General features: G+C 49.9%; 1 protein-coding gene across 1 annotated transcript; it reads left to right on the top strand.

Annotated features, from left to right (window-relative positions):
- Window positions 1-14,665: 14,665 nt before the first annotated feature.
- Window positions 14,666-16,156, top strand: GPR101 (G protein-coupled receptor 101; the record flags this gene model as incomplete). The annotated part of the gene is made up of 1 exon (XM_080795878.1): window positions 14,666-16,156. One exon carries the CDS (start codon window positions 14,666-14,668, stop codon window positions 16,154-16,156), a length of 1,491 nt encoding a protein of 496 aa, XP_080652004.1.
- Window positions 16,157-16,961: the final 805 nt, after the last annotated feature.

The raw sequence follows: 16,961 nt of genomic DNA, 5'->3' as shown, positions 1-16,961 counted from the left end.
TCACTGGCTTTCTAAGTCTCCTCATTTCACCCATTAGTCCTTCACCCTCATTGGAACGACCACGTTGCATCTGAACATAATTCCCTCTTCACCTAACTCTTTACTTGGCCATTTTTTTTTTCACAGATTTTGACAGGTATAATAGAAAGCATGGATTCTTCTCCTCATTTGCCAACCACAGAAGCACTTCGCAGCCATTTCACACCCGCCAGCAAGCCTCCCACAAGAGAAGCCCCTTGACCTGAGGTGCTGTGAGAATCGGCCCACTTGGCTCTCATTCCCTCTCATTATTATTGGCAGAGCTTAGCACAACTTCTCAGCCTCAGAATTACTGTCCGAGGGGAAATGGCTCCTTCCAGATACAGACAAGGCTCTGGATCAATTCTGGAGGTTTGGTGATCACCCACACTGGTCATAAAGTCTGAGCACAAGTAAGCTGCAAGAGAGGATCCCAAGTTCAGGAGCCATTTTCCAGAGCAGGCGTTAACCAAGGCTGCCTAGACTCCAGACTCAGTGGACTGTCTTCAAAGATCATGAACCCTCTACAGTTGGGTTCAGACTGGTGTGTGTAATGTGCAGGTGTAGATTTGGGGACGTGCATTTTTTGGTGGATAGGACCCTAGCTCTTATCAGCTTTCCAAAGGGGCCCCTGATCCAACAAAAAAAGGTAAGAATCACTGTTCTCAGAGAAATGGTAGGCTTGGTCAGCAGTGTTCCTCAGACCATTGTGGAAAAGATTGGAAGGCCAGAGTCTAGGGCAGGGCCTGGTAGAACTGAGAATGGTATTTTAGGACCCTTTTTCCTCCAGAGCCAGACAGCCCAACCACAGCCAGCAATCCAGATGGAAATGCTGACTCCAAGGTTCAGATACTGGAAGGATCCAAAACTCTTGCCCAAGGCTCAGTCTAACTCCTTACTCACAGACAAAGGTGCACATTAAAAAGGTGGTAATGCAAGCTGTTATAGATCCCTGTTATAGATTCCTGTGGGTTGTCCCCTCAGGAAAAGGAGGAAAGTGAGCCCAGAGAAGGGAAATGGCCTTCTAACTATCATACAGGGAAACTGTGGCTGAGACAGGCCAGAAGCCAGATTCTCTGACACCACAGATTGGCATGGAGCACCCATTGGTTTCATCTGTCCTTCTCTTGCACCCTGGGCTGCTATGGAAGATGGAAGCCTATAATTAGTAACAGGTACTGATCAGGTCATTGTAGTGAAACCTTTGGAAATGCTGATCCCAGAATAACCAAGGCCAGCATCCTGGTGGGACACGGGGAGCCAAAGAAATCCACACACTTCTTTACTTCATTCTAGCAAAGGGAGCCCTTACCAAATGTGAGCATTAGTTGGGACAGGATTTGAAGAAGTTAAGTAAGTCAAGAACCTCAAAAGGCTGTAGATGAATTAGAAAACATCTAACTGAAACACCAGGGTAATATGTGGCAAAAACAAACAAACAAACAAACCTCATTCAGTTAAGCGTCTGCCTTCAGCTCAGGTCATGATCCCAGGGTCCTGGGATCGAGTCTCTTATTAGGCTCCTCGCTCAGTGGGGAACCTGCTTCTCCCTCTGCCTGCTGCTCCCCATGCTTGTGCATTCTCTCTCTCTCTCTCTCTCTCTAACAAATAAATAAAATCTTTTTTAAAAATAAATAAAATAAGATACCAGAAACTTGGAAAGATCTTTCTTTTAGCAATAAGTAGCCATGTACTAGAGAGATGGGCAGTGTGAAAAGAGCTCCTTCTCCGAATGGAAAGGTGGCTCAAGCAAAGGGAACAAAGACACCCTCCAAGAGTGGCAGGATAGAGGCAAACTAAAAAATCAGGAGGGACCAAGGGAACTGGACAGAAACCCAGCAAAGTACCCGAAAACCAAAGCCAAGAGCCCCTCGAGGTATGGGCTAGGAAGAAAGCCAGCAAGATCATCAGTGAGGACAACTGACAGGTAAGATAAGAGCCATGCTTGAGAAGCCAAGAAGTGAACAGATAATACCATACAGGATATCACTGGGACGTCTGCTCCCTAGCTCTCACTGGAAGTGTCCAAGTTCCTAGACTAGATAGTGGCAAATGCTGTGGGTGTCCAAGGTCTACAGAGTGGGCTAGAAGTGCAACCTTCACTAGAAGTCAGTGGGAAAGTGTCCCCATGAAACTAGGCCAGAAGGGACAACTTGGCCTCCCCGAGGGCCCCCATGACAAAGGCTGGCACGTTGACAACATGAGTTCCATTGATAAGGTAGGGTCCTAAAGAGGTCCCGGGGCATGGGCTGGGAAATACATAATTTTTATAACAAAGAATGAGCTCAATGGCCAGGTGGACAACAGTTTACACAAGAGAAAGTCATGCCTGACCCGTCCATCAGAAATTTTTAAGCAGTAAAAAGCATGACTAAAAAGGGCATGTGAAAACAGAAGCTTTTAGATACAGTGCCAAATCTCCCAGGGACTGAGAACATGTTTGCATCATGGGTAAGCAATGCGCACAGGGACAGGAAACAGGGATAAACCTGACTTTCTCTAGGGAGAGCACTATGGCCTTCCCCCAAAGACTGGGGAAGATGTGACTTATTTGATTTACTCAAAAATTGTGTGGAAGAAAGTCAACCTAGTAAAAACTTCAGGTTTCCAGGCAACACCCAACCCTTCTGGGTAGTAACATGTTAAGCTCTTTAGATTAAACTGCAGGAAGATGCTGAGAGGCTGTGTGAGTGGGCTGAAAAGTAGCAGGTGAGCGTCAGTGTAGGCAAGTGCGACATAATGCGCTGGGAAAAAGAATCCCATTAACCACTCAAAATAACACACGGAGCAATCAAGCCTCCTTTGTACAAATCCTGGGGACATCTGCATACAAAATGAAAGGACTAATTTTGCTATTAGACCAATGGAGTGACATAGAGGTCATCTACTTAAACTCTTCCTTTGAGGAATGAGAATGTGGAGGCCCAGGAACACAGCCAGGACAAAAAACAGAAGCACATCCGCCGGACAAGAGTATTTAGTCTTTAAGCATCAGCTAACAGATCCAGATCATGGAAACAATGTGGCGTAATGGAAGAACATGGGTTAATGAGCCACATGGAATCAGATCCCAGCTCCATTTCTAGCTGGGCACAAATTAAACAAGTCCCTCAATCTTTCAGAGTCTCGGTTACCTCGGCTGGAAGTTGGGACTCATGCAAGGTTATTATGAGGATCAGAGACATTTTAAAAGTGCTCTCCAAAAGGATCTGAATAGGCTTTTCTCTGGGAAAGATATACCAATGGCAGCACGCACATGAAAAGTTCATTAGGGAAATGCAAATCAAAACCGTGATGAGATACCACTTCCCATCCACTAGGACGGCTTGAATCAAAAAATGGGAATTAACAAGTGTTGGCGAGGGCATGCAGAAATCACAACTCCAATACACTGCAGGTGGGCATGGGAAATGGTGCGGCTCTCGTGGAGAACAATCTGGCAGATCCAGGGTTAGACGGCATCACCATATGACCCACCGATTCCACTCCACGGCATATACCCAAGAGAGCAGGAAACAGTGTTCAGACAAAAACTTGTAGGTGAATGTTCACAGCAGCACTATTCACAAGAGCCCAAAGGTAGAAACAGTGCAAGTGTCCATCAACTAACGAACAGATGAGCAATGGTGGTCTAGCCATACCATGAAATATTATTTGGTTGTAAAAAAGGAATGAAGGGCTGATACATATCACGACATGGATGAGTCTTGAAAACACTATGTTGAGTGAAAGAAGCCAGTCACAAAAGACTACATACTATATAATCCCATTTACATGAAATGTCCAAAATAGATACATCTATAGAGACAAAAAGGAGATGAGTGTTTGGTTAAGGCTGAAAGGTGTGAGTGGGGAGATCAGGGGCTATTAGCCGAAGGGTATGGGGTTTCTTTCTGAGGTCATAAAAATATTCAGAAATGGACTGTGGTGATGGTTGCACATATCTGTGAGCATATTAAAATCCATTGAATTGTACACTTTAAATGGGTGTATGTCATAGGGATTATAACTCAATAAAGCTATATAAAAAAATTGAATCCTTTCTACAGACAGTGATGTGTTGGTCAAGGCTTAATGTTAAATCTGGATCTCACAGGGGCACCTGGGTGGCTCAGTGGGTTAAAGCCTCTGCCTTCGGCTCAGGTCATGGTCCCAGAGTTCTACGATCAAGCCCCGAGTCGCGCTCTCTGCTCAGCGGGGAGCCTGCTTCCTCCTCTCTCTGTGCCTGCTTCTCTGCCTACTTGTCATCTCTGTCAAATAAATAAATAAAAACTTTTTAAAAAAATTCTGGATCTCAGAGAAAAACATCCTAGTTTGTAGTGTTTGATGATTTCCATGGGGAAAATATTCCCTTGGCCCGTTTTGAGTGACCAATGTGGTATCAGCGGGTGCAGGGCTGGAACGAGATGTGTAGAAAGCACACCATGATAACGAATTGGCGCCGTACACATAGAATGGACGTAAATAACCTTGAGATCACAGGTAATAGTAAAAGGTGATAAAATAATTAGGAGGTGATGTGTTTTGCGTATTTATTACTTGTGTTTGAATGTAGCTCATTTAACGGGAGGTTTATTTAATTTCGCTTTTAATGAGCACTTGCAAAACTCCTGAAAACTTAACAGTCAGCTCTCACACACTGGTACGGACTGTCTCCAGGTACTTCACTATAACTACTGAAGACTCCTTGTGAAGAATTTCACAGAAGCGTCTTCTAGAAAAGTGCCACCTTTTGCCTTCATATGGGCAAAAACTCAAAAACATATATGGCCATTACAATTTGGCTTGAAGAGGTTGATTTGTTTCCCCCTCCAAGGCTGATACCCGAGCGTGGCAGCTATATTTTCCCAAATGCGAAAACATAATCCTAGTTTCTGTAGCCTCCATTTTGAAGCATTTTGGCCACATCGCTACAACCCACAGGCAACATGAACTGTTCAAGGAAGCCACTGGCTCCTGAGCTCTCCTCTGATTCTTAACTGTCATCGAGCTCTGTGTTTGTACTGTTTGATGAAGTCAAGCTTCCAAATGTCTTATTTCAGTGAGAAACAAACTCCAAATCAACCTTTGAAAACTCCACAAACCCTGACATTGAACGCAGAGTCAGAAGGTTTGAAATGTCTGGTGCTCTGAATATTCACTACTAATCAGCAATGGGTCTGTTCTAACAACCAAGCCCCCCACTCAAGGAATACATGTTGTTGAATGGGGTAGGCCTGCCCAGGGCTCCTGGCCCTGGATACTGGACCAAGGTCACATTGTGAAACTTCCTGAGCCTTTGGGCAAGTTGACTTAGCATGGTTCCAAAGACCAGAGGGCTTCCTGCTCTGGGAGGGACAGTGAGCGAAGCAGCCACTAGGCAGTGAGCTCTGACCTTTTCCACATGCCACTGGCATGACTTTCAGCAAATTATTTAGCTTCTCTGAACCTCAGTCTTCTCATCTATAAGATAAGGAATATTGGCAATACCCATCTCATAAGACTATTAGGAAATTAGATGAGATAAGGTGTATAAAGTTCCTTGCACATCAGTGATATGTTTTAAAAACTGCTTAGAATAAGGAAGCAAGGGGCACCTGGGTGGCTCAGTTGGTTAGGCCACTGCCTTCGGCTCAGGTCATGATCCTGGAGTCCAGGGATCGAGTCCCGCAACAGGCTCCCTGCTCGGCAGAGAGTCTGTTTCTCCCTCTGACCCTCCCTCATCTCATGGTCTCTCTCTCTCATTCTCTCTCTCAAATAAATAAATAAAATATTTTTTTAAAAAAAGAATAAGGAGGGGCACCTGGGTGGCTCAGTGAATTAAAGCCTCTGCTTTCGGCTCAGGTCATGATCCCAGGGTCCTGGGATCAAGCCCCACATCGGACTCTCTACTCGGCAGGGAGCCTGCTTCCTCCTCTCTCTCTGCCTGCCTCTCTGCCTACTTGTGATCTCTGTCTGTCAAATAAATAAATAAATAAATCTTAAAAAAAAAAAAAAAAGAATAAGGAAGCAAAATCTTGTAGCAGCTAAGCATCCACATTGTAAAATCAGACTCTGTCCTAAATCAAATTTTAGCCTTGCCTGTCCCTGAGTGACTCTGAGGAAGTCATAGCTCCTTTCTAAGGCTTTGGTTCCCCACATATTAAACGGAGCTGATGGTAGCACCTGTGTCCCAGAGTTCATTAGATGAGCTTGGAGAGGTGAAGTGCTAAGTACACATTGGAAGCCCTCACTAATGCTGGAGGTGGGATCCTGGGGACACAAACCACTGGCCTTGGGGTTTTCTTTCCCAGGAGCTCTTTTGTATTTACAGTTTTATTCAGGTATAATAGATGTATATTAAACCATACATATCCAAAGAGTACCATGGTGAGTTCTGACATAGGTATGTACCCATGAAACCATCAACCATCGCCACCATGAGGATAATGAATATTTGCATCACCTCCAAAAGACTCTTCCTATCCCTTTTGTAATTCATTCCCTTTTCCTTCCTTCCCCCATCCCAAAGCAATCTCTGACTGGCTTTATGTCACTTTCGATTAGTTTGCATTTCTGAAACATGATGTCAATGGAATCATGCGGGATGTACTTTTCTATGTGTGGTTTCTTTCACTCAGCATAATTATTTTGACATTCATCCATGTTCTCATATCTATATCAACAATTTGTTCTCTTTTCACGGAATGGTATTCCAATGTGTGAAGATACCATTTGCCTGTCGGTAGACGTTAGAACTGTTTCCAGTTTTTAATCTATTGCAAATAAAGGAGCTATAAACATTCATGTACATCATTGCATAGGCAAATGTTCTAATTTCTTTTAGAGTGGAAACGCTGGGTCATATGGTAGGTGTATGTTTAGCATTTTTTTTAACCAAACCACTTTTACATTCCAAAAGCAGTGCATGAAAGTTACAGTTTCTCCAAATCCTCACCAACTATATGGAGAAGCAAGCATTATGATTTGCTGTGATATGGTTTCCTTCATGTCCCTTCTGCTTGAATTTTGTTGAGGTTCTTGGATCTGAGGGTTTATCGTTTTATTACCTTTCACAAAGTTTTGGCCATTATGTCTTCAAATAATATTTCTGTCTTCCTAACTCCTTTGGGGACTTCAATTATACCCCAAGTTGTCCCACAGCTCACTGCTGCTTTGCTCATTTCTCTCTTTTTTTCTCTCAGTTTCATTTTGGACAGTTTCTATTGCTATGTCTTCAAGTTCACTAAAGTTTTCTTCTGCAGCATCTTACACATGAATAATGTCATCCAGTGTATTTCTTATCCCAGACATTAACATTCTTTATCTCTAGAAGTAAGATTTGAGTCTGTTTTCTCTCTTCTGTGTCTCTTCTTAACATGTCTATGCTCTCCTCTACCTTGCTTTTTTTTTAAGATTTTTATTTATTTATTTGACAGAGAGAGATCACAAGTAGGCATAGAGGCAGACAGAGAGAGAGGGGAAAGCAGGATCCCCACAGAGCAGAGAGCCCGATGTGGGACTTGATCCCAGGATCCTGGGATCATGACCTAAGCTGAAGGCAGAGGCTTTAACCCACTGAGCCACCCAGGTGCCCCTCTCCTCTACCTTCTTGAACATATGAAATATATTTGTTTTTAAAAATCACTTTGTCTACCAACCCTACAGTCTGTGTCTGTTTCTATTTAAGGAGTTTTCTTCTCATTAGGGGTCATAGCTTCCTGTTTTACCTACCTCATAATGTTTTATTGGATTTTAGACTTTGCAAATATCTTGTTGGGCATTAGATAATTTTTGTACTCCTTTAAGTATTTTTGGACCTTGCTCTGAGTTATGGTAAAGATAGTTGGGAAGTGTTCAATCCTTTCAAAGCTTGATTTTTAAGCTTTGCTGTGTGGATCAGAACCAACTTTGGACTAAGGTTAATTTGGCTGTGCCACTAAGGCAGTCTTCTGAGTACTCAGTCTGACGCCTTGTATGTTACGAAGTGTCCTCTCTCTTTTGGGAAACTGGACTATACCCAGCCATGTGTGAGCTTATTCCTTTTGAGTCATTCTTTCCCCAACCACAGGTAGTTTTCTCACAACATATGCTGATCAGTATTTGGTCAAAACTTTTGGAAGGTGTCTTTTACAGATTCCTGGAGTACATGCTCTCTTTCTCTCTCTCTCTCTCTCTCTCTCTCTCTTTCTCGCTCTCTCTCAGAAGGTCCTCTCTAGTATATCACCTGGTAAAATCTAGCCACCCTCACTTCCCTGAATTCTAAACTATAGGCAGATTTTCAGGTTCAGCCTGGGTTCCCCGTCTGGAAACCCCTTCTATGTAGCGAACTGGGCTCACCTCATTCATTTCTCTTTTCCTGAGGATTACCATCTGTACCTCCTGTTTCCCAGTGTGTGACCATCATTATTTCATAGATTTTGTCCACTTTTTTAGTTGTTTGAGTTGGAAGGGTAAATCTAGTCCTTGTTATTCCTTCCTGGCCAGAAGCAGAAGTCCAGATTTCAGTTTTTAAATATTTGAGTTGGGCTGGTTTGAGGGATTTTTAATAACACCCTGATAGAAAGTAGCTGGAATCAGAAGTCGGAAATTGGCAAGATCCTTAGAGATTATCTAACACTCCCCTCCCTTCATTTGGTGGATTAATAAAACTGAGAACAGAGAGGGGAGGGGATCTTCTCATAGTCACACAGCAAGTTAGCCACAGAACTAGGACTAGAAATCAGGTCTCCTGCTCTTCATTTCTAATCCATCCAATTATTTTCTGCCAATATTCTCTTTCAAACCATTTGATTTGGATAGACATAGCTTTGAAATCCAGACCTTCTGTCCTGCCGAAGCCCGCAAAGTGGGCAATATTACCTCACACCCAGATGGTACTTAATCTCCTTTGGATTTTGCAAACACAACCCCTAGGGTTGGCCTAAAGTAAATCCCAGAGCAGCTCCTAATCCGGAAAAACTTAAAACACCCCCATGGGTAGGCACTCCAGAACAAAACCATATATTATTCCCCACTGACTTGTTACAAACTCCCAAAGCAAGAAGGAGTGTGTCTTAGAATTTAGATTAACTAATTTAGTCATTTCACCACCTATGGGAGCCATGTATCCCACTAAGAGAAGCCATTATCACCACACCTGCATTTGTCTTCCCGCATTTCTGGCAATTCACCTGGATTCCAAACGTTTTTCTGAGCTGGATCCCTGGGAGTCATTCTGTTTTGCCTCTTGAGCCTTCCAAGAAGCAATCTAGGAAATGTCCCTGTATGGGAGTCAGGTAGAAGAGGTTTTTAACTCCCAGTGCCAACACGTACTTGCTGTGTGGCCCTGGGTAAGTTATTTAACCTCTCTGAAAGGACGGGGATGGTACTATCATACATTGATTCTAAAGTACTTTTTTTAATTTTTTTTTTTTACATTTTAGCATCTTTGAAATCAAGAGGTATATTGCTACGAGGAATGTGACAATTACATTTGCAGCTTTTTTCCCCCCTTATGATATATGATAACTTGGATTCTAAAAATACTGTATTAACCTCTAACTTGCAGAGTTTCCTCAAGGATTAAAGAGGATGAAGCAAACATGGGCTTGGCGCATGGTAGGCCCTCAAGGACACTTGCACCTCCCTTGTTAGCAGAACGAATACCTGGGTTGGGTCATGGGCCTGTGATTTCCCTCAAGCAGCAGCTGGTACATCATCCATCAGGGCAGTCCAATGAGGTGACCAAGTCTGGGAAGACCAGGCTGGCATGCTGCTGGCCACTGTTGCTGTGCGTGCCTGTCACCTGGCCCTAGAGCCCTTTCTTCTAGTAGCTTCTTGCTCTCTAGGCATGCCTCATTAATAGCATTATCCCAAGCTTACTTCTGCTGCCATAGAATTGTGAAGGTGGGAAAAGGACTAGGTGACTTTCTGCGCCATCACCCCCAAACTCTCCCTGTCTCATCCCAAAGAACCTCTCCAGAATCTAGGAAGCTTGTTAGTTGAAGGGCTCTTCCAAGGCCATCAGAATCAGAGCCTGCAGGGCCTGAAGCCAAATCCACATTCTCCAAGGCCCCCCACATACCTCCAGTTGGGATGCTGATACTCGAATGCCTTTGAAATTCAAGGACACCAACTCTGTTCATGCCTGGAGGAAATAAGAGGAAACAGGCACCTGAGGATTTATAACCCTCCGATATCTCCCTGCACATACACACAAAAAAGTGACTTTCATTTCTTTCCCAGAGCTTCCTTGGCTTTCTTGCTGTCCCCTGCAGGCAGACTGGCCTCCACTGGGGCTCCTCCTCACCCCTCATCCTGCTTACTCCCCAGAGGTGCAGCCGCAGGCTACACGTACCTGCCATTCCGAGGCACCCACCTTTAATATGTACCTTGAGGTCTGTGCCCTGTCCCTGATGAGTCCTGACAGTCCAGGGAACTCTTGGGACCACAGTGGAAAGGAGGAAAGGGCAGGATGAACTGAACTGGCCTTGGTCTCCGGCCACTTGTCACAGCTTGACTGCCTCCCAAGTAATTCTAAAAGACCAAAGTCTGGGAGAACTGTCACTTGACAGTGCGTTCCACCCCGGTTTCTGCACCATGGCCAGCATGAAGCTAGAAATTAATAACTGTGAGCAATTATCATGGAAACTGTCTCCAGGAAAAACGACCAGGTTTACACCATCCAACCTTGGGAAGATAAAATCAGGCCTAGCAGGAAAGAAAAAAAAAAAGACAAATGATCTACAGCAAACGTAGGACTTAAAATCCAAAGAGCGTCCGGGAGCCTGATCAGACACCTGCCTCATCTCCCTGTCCGGGAGGCATGGGATGCAAGAGTACGGGCATCTCTCTCTAGCCCATCAACGGACTCAGAATCTCGTGCTCATTCTAGACCCTCTCCAACACCTCCTGCCCTTATCCCTCAGCTCTGCCAATTTTGCCTCTCTATGGGTTTCTCTGTTCAGCCCCCTCTGTGTGACCTGTCAAGACCCAACTTGTGCCCTGCCACAGCCTCCTTTCTGCTCTTTGTCCATTCAGTGTCTCATTCTCCCCCACCTCCGCCCTGTTTCTTAGAAGACCCTGGAAAAACAGAAATCTCATCACATCGCCCTGCACAGAAACCATCAATGAACAATAATGGCAAAATATTTATCATTGCTAAGGTTGAATGGTGGGAACATGGGGGGCTTATCTTATGATTCTCATTACACTTGTGTAAGTTTGAAATTGTTCATAATAAAACAAATCCTCACCAGCCCTCCAGGGATCTCAGGATACATTCCAAAGTCCCCGGATTGGCATTCAAGTTACCTCGGGACCTGCCCCTGCCCCTGCCCCTGGCCCTGCCCCATTTTTCCAGCTCACCTCCTGACACTCACCATGCTGCAGCCTCTCTTGGCACCCGGCTCTCTCCCGCAGTCAGATCTCCGCCAGTGCCTTCTTCTTGCAGAACATGTTTTCCCTTCGTTCCTACCTAAAAACATTTCCTCAGCCCTTGGAAATCAGATGCAAATGACTCCTGAACTGGGATATGGGATACCTTCTCAGGCCTGGCCCTCCTTTTCTTTTTGGGGGGAGGAGGGGACAGCCTATGCCCTGGTGTATGCCCAGGCATGATACAGAGCAAACACTCCATATGTTTGGGGTACACCAGAAAGTCTTGGTTAATAAAGCTGGTGCAACATTTACTTGAACTTGGGCAAGTTGGGTACTCTCTTAGCTTTGGCTTCTGTCTCCATAAAATGAGACTTAACAGCTTAATCCAGTACCACAGTACCTGGTGGGGTGGGGTGGGAGGCGGACTTATAGAGAGACTTCCGTCAAATAATATAGTGGACAATTAAGCAGCTTCTCTTTGACCAAAGGCTCCCAAAACCCACAGGACAGGAACTACTGTTTAGCCCTTGCTGGGAGCTAGAGAAAACTGCAAAATTGGGGACCTCAAAGTCACGATTCCTCTCTGGGGCCCGGGGTGGTTCTTACTTTAGGGGAGTGGACGTGAGGGGGCGGGGGGTCTTCAAAGTTCGTGGCCCGAGGCTCGGGCCCAGGTTTCTGCTCCTCTTTGGAAGAACTGTGCAGGTCTGTGGCCGGGGCCTGGCCGAAATCCGGGGGCCAGGAAGGCACAGGTTTGCAGGAAAATCCGTCCTGGTGACCATCCCCCATTCTGTGAGGTGCCGGCGAGTTCAGGCCGCCCCGGTCGGGGCCGCGGGTGAGAAGACCGGAGCGGGGTCCGCGGCAGCGCCCCCCCGCCGCACCCCGCACCCCGCACCCGCCGGCCCCGCTCCTCCCGGCGCCCGCGGCCTCGTGCGTCACCGGCGCGGGCGGGGGCCGAGGGGAGGGGGACGCCGCAAGGTGAGGGCCCCGCGCCGCCTTAAGACGCCGCGCGCCCCCGCCGCCGCTCAGAGCTCGCAGCGCTGCGAGCCGGCCGGACGTGCGGGCTCGGGCGCCCGGCTCCCACCGCGCCCCGCGCCCCGCGAGCTCCCCGCCGCCGGCGCCTCCGGAAGCAGCCCGGACGAGCGCGGCGAGTCCCCGAAGGAGCGGCACGCAGCTCCCGCGGCGCGACGCCTCCGCCAGCAACAGGTAAGCGGCCCGGCTCGGCTCCCGGCGCCGTGACCCCGGCGCCCACCTGGCCCCGCGCTCGAGCGCCCCGGACGCCCGGTCCGCCGCGGCCCGACGGCAGCCGCCCTGGCCGGAGCCGAGCCCCCGTGCGCCCCGCTCGCCTGGCTGCAGCCCTCGCCGGTGGCCTCGCACTTCTCCCGCGCGGTCCCCCGCTCTCCCCTCTGCTCCCCATCCTCTTTTTCTTAGTCTCTCTTCGATTCTCCTGTCTCTGTCTCTCCCAGCCTCTCGTTCTCTTGCTGTCTCTCATTCGTGGTCTCCACTCGTCTCCCTATCATTTTCTCTGCCCCTCCAGGCGGCTCTCATCCCGTCTCTGTCTCTCCTTCTCTTTCTGTCTCTCTGGGTCTCTCTTTTTTTCCTCTCTCTGTCTCTCTCATTCTCTTTCTCTGTCTGCCTCCCGGTGTCTCCCGCTCTGCCTCTCTCAGACTCTCCCACCAGCCCGGCACCCCTGCCTCCTGTCCTGCTCTCCCCGAGCTCTCCCTCCCCAGCCGCGCGGGCGAGAGAGATAGAGAGATAGCGGGCGGGCTGGAAGGCTACGGGGAGGGTACGGTAGCAGGAGGCATCCTCCCTGCACCCAGCGGCGGCTGCGCCGCTGAGAAACTAGGGGATTGATCCGCCGGAGCCCGAGGGAGCCGGGGCGGCAGCCGGTTTGCCTGGCGAAATACCCAGCCCAGAGACAGAGATCGGAGATCGAGATCCGGGCAGAGAAAAACCGAGGTGAGGGCTCGTCGGGGACAAACGGGGGGACACTGAGATGCACACGCACTAAAAACATACGAAGGAAGTGTTCCGCGAGAGTCCCGGGCTGTCAGAGGGAGAGACAGAGAACCCAAGTGTCAAAGTGCACGCGCCGGCGAGATAGCCTGAGCCACGAGAGACAGGGACAACCAGGAGAGACAGCCGTAGACCTTCCGAGGCAACGGCGAGAGACCAGCAGTCCGCGGTCAAGAGGGAACTTAGCGCGCGGAGAGACAGAACCCGCGGGGAGACGCGCGGGGGACACAGGGAGACGCGGCGGCGAGAGCCTCGGGGAGACTAGGGGACCGACAGGGACACGCAGGAGGCGTGGGATACTGGCCAGGTGCACTGGGGACCCCAGAGATTGTCAGGGAGCTAGGCTGAGAGAGACCGGGAGAGACGACGCCGCGTGGGGAGAAGCCGGGGGAGCGCACGCACTAGCGAGCGACACAGACCGTGACAGGCAGAGACACGGAGAGAGACGGGAGCGCATCAGCAAGAGACGGAGGGAGAGACGGGGAGACAGGCGGAGAGAGACGGAGAGAGACGGAGGGAGAGACGGGGAGACAGGCGGAGAGAGACGGAGGGAGAGACGGGGAGACAGGCGGAGAGAGATGGAGAGAGACGTGCGCACGCAGCTGCGAGAAAGTGCGCCGGCGAAAGAGTAACGGGGCGGGGGTCGTGCGAGGGGGTAACTGAGTCCGAGAAATTGGCTGAGACCTGGAGGGACAGACGGGAGTGACACAGAGTCAGGCTGGAGAGAGAACGACAGACTGAAGGAGAACGACTGCGCGCACGTGCTAGCGAGACGCTGGGAAGGAGAGACAGAAGCCAGAGTGAGAGACGCGGAGAGTCGGAGAAAACCGGGTGACACCGCCACAGACCCCCAAGAGATACAGGACAAGTGCGTTAGTGCGGGACACTGAGGAGAGCGCGCGCGACACGTAAACAGGCAGAGACCGCGCGCGCGCATGCGCCGGCGCCAGAGATCGCTGGAGAGACGCAGAGACCATGTGGGAGAGACGCGGCGCGCGCAAGCCCGCGGGAGCGGCGGGTGGGGGGACCCGGAGACCCCTAAAGAGCGGGGCGGAGGGCCCGGGAAAGGAAGAGGAGGTGCAGAGAAACTGCCCTTCCCGTGGGCAGAAGTGGCTGTGGAGGGCGCGGTGGGGGCCGGTGTCCTGGGGAGGAGGTCCCCCGCTCCCCCGCTCCCCCGCTCCCCGAAGCGCCCCCCACCACCACGGCGGGGTGACTGACCCGGCCCGGGTGTTTCTTTCGTCCCCAGCACAGGCACTGACTGCGGTGCGGTGCGTGGTCCGAGGAGCGCCCCTGCGGCCGCCCGCCCTCCGTCACCATGACGTCCACCTGCCCCAACAGCACACGCGAGAGCAACAGCAGCCACACGTGCATGCCCCTTTCCAAAATGCCCATCAGCCTGGCTCACGGCATCATCCGCTCGACCGTGCTGCTCATCTTCCTTGCCGTCTCCTTCGTGGGCAACATCGTCCTGGCGCTGGTGCTGCAGCGCAAGCCGCAGCTGCTGCAGGTCACCAACCGCTTCATCTTTAACCTCCTCGTCACTGACCTGCTGCAGATTTCGCTCGTGGCCCCCTGGGTGGTGGCCATCTCCATGCCCCTCTTCTGGCCCCTCAACAGCCACTTCTGCACCGCCCTCGTGAGCCTCACTCACCTGTTCGCCTTTGCCAGTGTCAACACCATCGTGGTGGTGTCAGTGGATCGCTACCTGTCCATCATCCACCCTCTCTCCTACCCCTCCAAGATGACCCCGCGCCGGGGGTACATGCTCCTGTACGGCACCTGGATCATGGCCATCCTGCAGAGCACACCCCCTCTCTACGGTTGGGGCCAGGCTGCCTTTGACCAGCGCAACGCCCTCTGCTCCATGATCTGGGGGGCCAGCCCCAGCTACACCCTACTCAGCGTGGTGTCCTTCATCATCATCCCACTGGCTGTCATGATCGCCTGCTACTCCGTGGTGTTCGGCGCGGCCCGGCGGCAGCACGCTCTGCTGTACAACGCCAAGAGCCGCAGCCTGGAGGTGCGAGCCAAGGACCGTGTGGAGAATGAGGATGAAGAGGGAGAGAGGAAGGATGCGTCCTCGGGCCAGCACGGAGGTGAGGTCAAGGTCCAGGAGGGTGGCTCGGAGGCCGAGGAAGGGAGCGTGGAGAGCAGCGCAGGTGGTGCGGCGGCCAAGGGCAGCAAGGAGGTCGGAGAAAGCAGCTGGGTGGCCGGGGAAGGCAGCGTGGAGGGCGAGGAAGATGGCACAGCGGCCCGCGGCGTGAAGGCAGACCAGGGCCGCATCGAGGAAGGCCAGTGCAACATTGACCTGGGTGAAGACGACATGGAGTTTGGCGAGGAGGACATCAATTTCAGCGAGGATGACATCGAGGCCGTGAACATCCCAGAGAGCCTCCCCCCCAGTCGTCGAAACAGCGCCAGCGACCTTCCTCTACCCAGGTGCTACCAGTGCAAAGCTGCGAAAGTGATCTTCCTCATCATTTTCTCCTACGTGCTGTCTCTGGGGCCCTACTGCTTCCTAGCGGTCCTGGCCGTGTGGGTGGATGTCCAAACGAAGGTGCCCCAGTGGGTGATCACCATAATAATCTGGCTTTTCTTCCTGCAGTGCTGCATCCACCCCTACATCTATGGCTACATGCACAAGACCATCAAGAAGGAGATCCAGGATATGCTGAAGAAGGTCTTCCGCAAGGAAAAGCCCCCAAAAGAAGACAGCCACCCAGACCTGCCGGGAACAGAAGCCGGCACAGAGGGTGCAACCGAAGGCAAGAGTGTCCCTTCTCACGATACTGCCGTTTTGCCTTGAAGCTAGCTCGAAGGCAAAGCCTGAACCCTGCGCCGTGCAGAAACGGGAGCAGCTTTGTTTCTCGTGGACCACGCCCCCCCCATCCCGGTAATGCCAACCCACGCCATTTCAGGCAAAGGCCTTGCACACCTCCTTCTTACTGCGAGATAGATAAACAGACGGAAGAGGTAGGAATTGGAGTTTTCCCTTAGAACTGTGCCCACAATGCATGGACTTGAGGATTCTGACTGAAATTACACCCCCCCCCAAAAAAATTATTAGGCTCTAAATTTCTTAAAGCAACAAGGGCTATCCACATTGGACCTGTGTCTGACTCCCCAGAGCTACACCGTTGTTGGCTTTTGCTCTGAGGAAAAAGGAAGATGATGCCTGTGAACTTAAGGACTTTTCGGCCTTAAGGTCAAGAGATTATGGGTAAGGGCTACAGCCCGTGTTCAACCGAAAGAAAAGCAGCAGACCAAATCATTCACGGAGCCCAAGAAGCAGAACCCGACTGATTGAACAATGAGTCAAGTTCTAAACTGAAGAGACCACAGTCTGGTGTAAAGACTATTATGGAAAAAAAAAGAGAGACTATTATGGAAACTAAGGCAAAGGGCATCATGTAGTTAAAATACCAAGAAGGGTTTCTAGATCCTCGAAAGGGATCCAGAAAAGCAGAAGAGGATATTAGGGCATGTTTGGGATGGGAAGGTAGTCCAAGGGAAAAGTTCGAGAAATAACACACATCCATGAGGCTGGGGCTGGGACCAGGTCATTCCATGCAAATGGAAAATTGTCAGTTGACACTAAAACTATTTTCTGT

The sequence above is a fragment of the Martes martes genome (assembly GCF_963455335.1).
Source record: "Martes martes genome assembly, chromosome: X".
Taxonomy (NCBI): domain Eukaryota; kingdom Metazoa; phylum Chordata; class Mammalia; order Carnivora; family Mustelidae; genus Martes; species Martes martes.
The sequence above is the reverse complement of the archived record's forward strand: the minus strand, read 5'-3'. Positions and strand labels throughout refer to the sequence as shown.